Source organism: Myotis lucifugus, unplaced genomic scaffold (genome assembly GCF_000147115.1).
Source record: "Myotis lucifugus unplaced genomic scaffold, Myoluc2.0 scaffold_6450, whole genome shotgun sequence".
Classification (NCBI taxonomy): domain Eukaryota; kingdom Metazoa; phylum Chordata; class Mammalia; order Chiroptera; family Vespertilionidae; genus Myotis; species Myotis lucifugus.
In genome coordinates this window covers 1-8600 of record NW_005877498.1, presented here as the reverse complement: position 1 = coordinate 8600, position 8600 = coordinate 1, and the positions used below count along the sequence as shown (strand labels likewise).

Sequence of the window (8600 nt, the reverse complement as noted above, 5' to 3'; positions counted from 1 at the left end):
GCCAGCTTAGGAGTACCCTAATTAAGTTAATGATAATGTACCTACCTATATAGTTTAGGTTTAAAAAATTTGACTCTCAAAAGAAATTTCAATCGTTGTACTGTTGATATTTGGCTCTGTTGACTAATGAGTTTGCCGACCACTGACCTATGAATCCGGAGGTCATGGTTTGATTCTCAGTCAGGGCACAGGCCTGTGTTGTGGGCTCGATCCCCAGTGTGGGGTGTGTAGGAGGCAGCCAATCCATGATTCTCTCTCATCATAGGTGTTTCTATCTCTCTCTCCCCTCTCCCTCCCTTCCTCTCTGAAATCAATAAAAATATATTTTAAAAAGTTAAAATAAAAATTGAGATTTCACTTGCAGCCTAATACACGTTAAGTGTTGGTGAACGTTTCCCGTGTTTGGCAAGAATCTCAATTCTCTGTCAGGGCGCAAGCTTCTGCGCATTTTTAGACCAAGTGCGTGAACTGATATTCAAGGCCCTTCGCTCCTTCGTTTTTGCCTCCTTGATCTGTCAGTGTCTGAGGCTTCCCAGGTCCTTTCTCTCATACACATCCTGCTTTTCCTTAAGACAGCCTTCTTCTCTTGCTTCCCTTTTCTAGTGTTTGATTTACACTGTTCTCCGGGAAATTTCCCGTAATTAGCCCCACTAAATTCTGAGCGCTGACTCCTGGGCTGCCGGCCTCCATCTGCTCAGTGCTAATCTGCCACCATCAAAGCCTTTCCCTAAGCATTGTGCTTGAGGCCTCCTACTCTTTCATCTTCCCTCCTTATCAGGCTCCCAACCCTTACAACTTCCCCTGCCCGCACCTCTCCTCACCTCTCCTCGCACACCGGTTCAAAGGGCCCCCAATAAAAACAGCCAACTTCCTGTCCCAGCTCAGACGCCAGGCTCTGCTCACCTCCTTCTGGATCTCACTCTTGAGGGCGGAGATCTTCATCTTCATGTCCTCCAGCTCGTGGTCTGGGAAGGGGTGCACGTGGGGGCTGGCCTCCGACTCCTCGGGGGACGGAAACACGAGGTCGGCCAGAGGGATGTACCATTTGCAGTCATATTGCTGGTGTTTCCTGCACACAAGCCAGAGGAAGGCATGAGCCAGAAGGAACTTGGCTCTTTGAGCCTGAACTGCTGGACCCAAAAACCACCGAGAAGCGTTTACCGAGAACTCGTCACAGGCAAAAGCGATCCCTTGTCCCCGAGGAGCCCAATCAGGAACCACGCACGGGGGGGAGGGACAGGCTTCCGGGGCAGGCAGCATCCCAAACCTCACACTTAACTATTGCCCGCCCCACACTCTCCCCTCCCTGCCGGCCTATCCGTACTTAGCTCACACTCATTACCCTTTAGGCTAGAGATGGAATATAAATGTTATTTTGAATGCCCACTCTGATCCATAGAGGTCCCAGGGGGTACTGGGTGGAGGATTGTAAAGCCACATTCAAGCCCGGTGTGCAACAGCGCACTGGCTCATAGTAATGTCTGCCACGGGCAAAGGGCTGAAGGCATTCGTGCGCTTGCTCAGGATGGCCATCTCTGCTTTAGAGTAATCTCAGGTCTCTTTCCAGGGTGTCATCCCCTTAACTGAAGCTCATGACAACTTCTCCTCCTGGTCCCTTAGTGTTACTCACTGTCTAGCCCGTGGACTGACTGTGAGCGAGCGTACTTGGCACACAGTAGGGGAAAGAAGGTGGGGTGAATACTGAACAACCTTCTCTGCTCGTGGCGCAGAGGGGACCCATCTCACTAGGTACAGAGATGGAGGTGAGGTGGACACAGGCTTCCAGGCTGGAGTGAGGTTCAAATCCCATCTCCTCCACCCGCAGGTGTGCGACCTTGGGCAGCTTCTGTAACTACCCTAAGTCTTTTCTGTCCGTGAGATGCGGACAATAATACCTACTGCATAGAGTTGTTGGGACGATGAGAAATAATCTATTCAAAGCATTTGTCATGACACCTGGCAGGGCAGAACCACTCAACAAAAATGACAGCAGCGGATTTAATGAATATTCACTGACTCGTAGTTAGCAAAAACGTAGAGCTGTCCGATAAAAGAAGAATGCCAAAGGAAATCACGGCATATCCACTCGTAACATCACGCAGGAAAGTGAAATGATGATTATGAAGATTAGGCAGCCACAGGGAAAATGCTTATGACGTGAAATGGAGAACGCAGAGCCCCAAATTGGGTATTCACTCTGATTACAAGTATATGAAAAAACATAAGGACATTAAAATAAAAAAACCCGAAAGGAAATATAGCAGCAGGAGACTGATGCTTATGTTCGAATGGGTGATGGGTTTTTTTGTCTGTAATTTGGTTATATTATCTTTATAATTAAAAACAATTTATTTTTAGAAAAAGGCTACGCAGTAAAATGGAATTAATTAATATGTTTTTAAAAGGAAAAACTATGCAGATTGCCCCAGCTTGTTAAAGGGGTTCTACAGGGGGCAGCAGGATTGGTCTAGTTCCTCCCCAACTTCGCACCCTGGCCTCACACAGACTCACCCCGCAGACGTCTTCTTTAGCTTGGCGCACAGTAGGACGTCTGTGAAGAGGAAGACGTGCCGCAGCTTCCGGGAGCCCTCCGACACTTCCACCAGGAAGCCGTCCTTCACCAGCTGCCGCGTCTGCGGGAGATGCACACCCGCCCGCCTGCTCAGGGGGGGTCAGCCCAGGGCCCAGCAGGCACTGGGGGCTCCATCCAGCAGGGGGGTGGGCTGCAGGGAGCTCCCACTTCCCCCGACTCCCCGAGCTCCCCCCGAGCTCCCGCAATGCCTGGTGGTCACATGGGCATGGGCTTGAATCTAGACTCTGCCACTTCCCAGCTGAGATCTCGGGCGAGTCCCCTGACCTCTCTTAATCTCAGTTAAACTGAGGGATGATGACGTCAGCCCATAAGGAAGGAATCATCAAAACTGGTTTATGCAAAATGGCCCCAGTGCCCAGCACATTCTGTGGATCGACAATGGTAGCTTTAGCCCTAGCCGGTTTGACTCAGTGGATAGAGCATTGGCCTGTGGACTGAAGGGTCCCTGGTTCGATTCTGGTCAAGGGCATGCACCTTGGTTTCAGGCTCCTTCCCGGCCCAGGCCCTGGTTGGGGCGTGTGCAGGAGGCAACCCATCGATGTTTCTCTCACATCGATATTTCTCTCTGTCTTTCCCTCTTTCCCATTCTTTCTAAAAATCAATGGAAAAATATCCTTGGGTGAGGATTAGGAAACAAAATGAAACCATGGCACCTTTACACTTTTCCGCAGCTCTCAATAGCTCTGGTGACCGGGTTCCTCTACCCTGGAGCATGAACACCCCCACCCCCACCCCACAACCCTGCCTAAGAAGTCGTTCTAGCTTCAGTCCGACTCGACCTGCAGACCCTCTCAGGGCTGCTGATGCTACTACCTCGGAGTCAATTCTTCACCCGCCCCAGATGGAGGGGAGGCCTGGCCACCCTCTGTGGGGCTGCAGCCGTGTCCTCGGGAACCTGCGGCCACCTCCCGCCTGGGCGCTGATGGTCAAGAGCAGGACTCCCGGTTTCCTCCCTGCCACCCTCAGGAGCAGCAGAATCCCGGGGCTGTCCCCATCTGTCCCCGCCTTCCGTGGGTTGTACACCACGTGAGCCACCTGTGCTACCACATCAGGTGAGCCTGTGGAAGGTACGCCATCGGAACGATCTGACACTGCCAGTGCTGTGAGCCCTCCGCAGAGCTTTCCCTCCCCGGAGTCAAACAAACCAGTGCTGTTCCCGGGTTTGCAAACCAGGGCTGGGAGCTGTGCACCGGGACAGCCCATTAGTCGCTCTCTAGATCCTGTCCCTCCCTCCGCAGGAGACACTGGGGACTCGTAAATGTAACAAAGGAGCATAAACCCAGCCAGCCTGCGCTCCTAACCACCACTTCATTACCTCTCCTGCACCGGAAGGCTGTATGTGGGCCAGGCTGCTGACCCGGGCCGTACCTGTCTCTGATTCTTCAAATTGCTTCCCTCCACTGCCCTCCCACCCCCGCCACCCTTCTGCCAAGAAGGGCCCCAGGGAACTGGAACTGCTGTGCCACCTCTAGGTGCCCACCTGGGACATCCCAGTAACATGGCTGCCTCGGCCCCCTCTCCCACCAGCTTTTCCTGCTATGGGGCTCCCTCCTTCGTTTCTCCCACCTGCTCGTGCAGGCTGATCAGAGGCAGCTCAGAGCTCCCACTTCCCCCGACTCCCCGAGCTCCCTCAGACTCCCCGAACCCCCTCAGACTGAGCCATTGCCATCCAGGTTGGGCCTGAGGACACCATACTACCCATGAGGGGGTTGCATTCAAGAATGAGATGGGCAGAGCCCACCAAGTCCCTGGCATGGGGACATGCATGGGGCTTGCAGACAGATAATCCCTGCTGAAGAACCCAGCTCTGACACGGTGGCTAAGAGATCTTGTGCCAGACCTGGAGAGACTCCCCAGGCCTCAGTTTCCCCCTCTGCTGCAGCGGAGGATCATGAAGATGAATGAGACACTGGGCTGGAAGCTGTTAGCCCCGGGCCCGAAGGCCTCTCCAGGGCTGGGAATGAGGGATCAGGCTGGAGGGGCACAGGGCACAGGGCGGCGTGCCCGAGCGTCAGGGGAGCAGGGGTGGGTGACCTGGCCTGCCGGGTGAGGCTGTGCTGGGTCCTGAGCTCACCTCCCCTTTGGGGGTTGTGACAGCAGTCCGGCGGGGGTCAATGTCCTCATTGATGCTGGACAGGAAGTTCTGGGAGATGCGGAGGGCGTCCTGCAGGAGCGGGTAGTCGGGGTGGTCCACGGGCGTGTGCTTCAGCAGGTCCTGGGGAGGAGAGGGGTGGTGAGTTGAGAGGAGTTCTGGGGCTTAATAAGAAGACAGTGGGGAGCACTCCATTCTCACTAGAAGAGTTCCGAGGGGGGCACGCAGGGACCCACACTCTAGTCCGGTCAGGCCTGCAAAATCTGATCTAAAATTAGGGGCAGCAGCAGGGGTGAAGGCAGTGGTGCGTCTTTATTTTGCTGACGTTGTTACTCTTTGCCCCTGGGGTGTGGGGGAGCCAGGTGGAGCCTCATCTCACCCAGCAGCTGGGAGAAACACCCATCTGACCACCCACAGCTGCTCCCAGGACACTGGGGACCGTCAGCCAAGGGGTGGGGCAGCAGGAAGTGCCTGCCTCCCAGGGTGCATCTGGCCAAATGTCAAGCTGAGTAGCCCAGTTATATGTAGGCCCTGGCCCGGTTGATGTGGTTTCCACAGGCCAGGCAGCAAGCAGGGGTCCAGGGACCCTCCGCCCAGTTTCCCAAATGGGCTGTTCTCAGTGACTCCAGCACCTCCCACCCTGGGCTCGGTCTCCCATGGGTCCTGACCGGACCCGGCCGTGCAGGGGCTGACACTCACATGCAGGACCAGGGTGCTCCTGGTGACGCGGTCGATGGGCTTGTAGAGCAGAGCTGTCGGGGAGGGCAGGGAGGAGACAGGACACAGGAAGTCAGGAGCAGCTTGAGGCCTCAGGAACCAGTCTTGCTCCCCGACCCGCCTCCCTCCCCCGCACGGACACCCACCCACACAGGCGGGTTCCACAGCAACCTGCAGCTCCACGCTCACCCCAGGCAGGCCAGACCGCACGGCAGGCGGACACACAGCCCTGGCAGCCGGGGCCCCTCCGGCCACATGTCATTTCTTCCAGGGCCGTCTCTAGACCTGCCCTGGCCTGACCGGGCTCAGAGCAGGTGCAGGTGCTCCTCTATACGCCCCTTCCCGAATCGCACCCCTGTGTCCAGCCTCGCCCTCCAGAGCTCCAGCACACTCGGGGTCACACCTGGGACCCCGGAATGTGGAAGGAGACACGCTGCTCCTCCAGGGAGGGCAGCTCCCCCCAGCCTGATCACTCTGACTCCTCTGGCCCACGGCCCGGCACCACAGCTGGAAATGGCAGGCTCCCTCTGACCCACAGTCAGCCTCCTCTCCATGGGGAGACCCATCTCCACGCACTCAAACCCCCGACGAAACAGGCCAGGCTGAGGGAGGCAGGCCAGCTCCCCACAGAGAGGGTCTGCAAGCGGCCAGTGGCAGCTGAGGGGGCAGAGATTTCCTGAAGGAATGCCAGTGGGGCCTCTGGGAGCTCCGAAGAGACAGAAAAACGCAAGCTCAGCAGGGCCCCTCTTCGCCACACCCCTTGGTGACCAGGACACGGAGTGAGGATGGCTGGGATTCAGCAGAGACAGTGGAGCGGCAGCTGGCGACAGTACTTCCCAACGGAGCTGCCTGCTGCTCGAGCAGCTGTGCCGGCCTCTTACACACGGGGGTTCGGCCTCGGTCCTGCACCTGGAGGCTCTGGGCATGGGGTCGTGACCTCTGTCTCCGGCCATGAGAGCGATGAGGCAGGATGCCGGTCTGGGGAGGAGGACCCTAGACTGGGTGCCCCACAGGGCCAGGCTGTGACAGGTCTCAGAGCTGACGCTCAGCCCTCCAACCACCAGAGTCCCCCAAAGCCCAGGAGGGAAACGCCCTGTGTGTGGCTAAGCAGACGCTTGGGGAACAGTCTGCCGGCTGTGGGGAGGATGGGCTCGGTGGTGGGCCACGGGCCTTATCTGCAGTCTTTGCTTGGCTGCCCATTCGAATCACTGGGGAGCTCTTAGAAGACACGGCTGCCAGCCTCCCTCTCCTCACGGCAGCAACTAAAGCCCAAACTCTGCCGGCTGGAACCTGGGGACCGGCATTTTTTAAATCCTCACCCGAGGATATGTTTTTATTGATTTTAGAAAGAGAGGAAAGGAAAGGAAGGGAGGAAGGGAGGGAGGGAAGAAAGGAGAGAGGGGGAAAGAAAGGGAGAGAGAGAGAGACATTGATCAGTTGCTGTCCTGAACAGGGAATAAACCCACAACCTGGGTATGTGCCCTGACCGGGAATCGAACCGGCAACCTTTCAGTGTACAGGACAATGCTCCAACCAATGGAGCCACACCAGCCAGGGCTCAGCATTTTTAAAAAGCGCCTTTGCTAATTCCGATAGAGGAATGACTGAAAGCCACTACTTTATGCACACATACTTCCCATGATTCATTTGTAGCCCTTTCTTCATTTAGCAACGTCTAGAACCCCTCCCCATGGGCGATGGGAGCCAGAGGGACAGGACAGGCTTGGGGTACCCCGGGACAGTGGGGGGAGAGCCCCATCATCAGCCCAGGGGGGACCCAGTCCTGAGGCTGTTTAGGGAATCCACCTGCGGCTCAGCTCATCCCGGGGGGAAATCACACCCTGAGCGGCCCAGAGACCCCAGAGAAAGTGCGAGTTCAGCGGACACCTGCCCGGGCGGGCCTGGCGTTCGCTCAGGGAAAGCTGATCGTGCGGCGTCAGCTCCCTCGGTCCCTCGGTCGGGTCCCGGGGGGTAGAGGTTTCTGACTAAGCTCAGAGGTCTGCACAATGGTGGGTTGGGTTTCACGGGGGTTATTAATATGCCTGTAGTCACCTCCCAAGTCCACCTGATGGGGGTGTGGAGGGAAGGGCAGCTGGCGGAAGCGAGGGGAGAGGGACGTGCAGGGAGAAGGCCCGGGGGACACAGCCGCATGTGGGAGGAACCAGGGGAGGGAGAGCGGCCTGATGTCCATGCTTCCCCGGCTCCCCTGCGCCTGCTTCCCCTGAGGACACAGGCACGGAGCCCACCTTTCCCCCTTCGCCTGTCCCGCCGCCTTCCTGCCCCTGCTTCTCCCGCTCTCCCCGCTCCTCGCCATGCGGTCCTGTTCCCAGAATAGACACCGTTCAGGTTGCAACACCTGCCTCTCCCCCTCCTCCAGGAAGCCTTCCCTGACCAGGGCTTTTGCAAACAAAACCCACAGTGTCTAAAAGTCAGACCACTGCCACGAGCAAGCTGGCTCCCTCTAGCCTGCTGGGGACCTGGCTCTGTGTCCAATGACACTGTCTTCTATGCATGCTTTCCTTGGGTTAAAAAGGGAAGGAATTATCGCCAGCCCCATCTCACAGATGAGGAAACTTCTCCAAGGCACAGGGAAGTTAGATAACTTGCTCTTGGAAAGCTGCACCCGGAAGGTGCGGGCGAGCCGGCCTCTCTTGTTGCCAAGGTGAGCCCCCTCCTTAGAGGCCTGGGCCACGCATGACTTCCCTTCACACCCCCCGCCCCCCACAGAATCTGGCACGGAGCCCCGAAGAGCTCAGCAAATAACCACAAAGGCAGACATCGCCGCCGGAGGGAGCCTCAAGTTGCACAGTCTCCGTGGGACCCCCAGAGCCAGCATCCCCGGGAGGGCCGAGAAGATTCTGAACAGTGTGCTCAGCAAGGGCACATTCACTCCTCACTCCCCATGGTGACGACGCTGACTTCAAAGGCAGCATCGCAGGGGCCAGAGGAACCCTGAAGTGCAGGTCCCAGGCCTGGGTCACTAAGACGAAGCTTCCTTTTGGGGAGGAAAGAGGAAGCCAAGGCTGACCCCTCCCTTTCAGGAGGCAGAGCTGAGATCTGACCAACCCCTAGGCCAGATCAAAAGCGCATTTCCCTCTGATCTCAAACAGGCTAGTTCAAGTCCACGCTCCGCTCAACCCTGCTGTCCGAATCTAAGCTAAGGACGGCGCACAGGCAGCTTCTGCCAGTGACCAGACT

General features: G+C 57.0%; 1 protein-coding gene across 1 annotated transcript; it reads right to left on the bottom strand.

The window, feature by feature from the left end:
- Positions 1–903: 903 nt before the first annotated feature.
- Positions 904–5527, bottom strand: LOC102419507 (active breakpoint cluster region-related protein-like; the record flags this gene model as incomplete). The annotated part of the gene is made up of 4 exons (XM_006109151.2): positions 904–1069; positions 2512–2633; positions 4668–4808; positions 5385–5527. Coding segments are annotated over 4 exons (572 nt in total), but the record flags the coding sequence as incomplete, so codon positions are not given.
- Positions 5528–8600: the final 3073 nt, after the last annotated feature.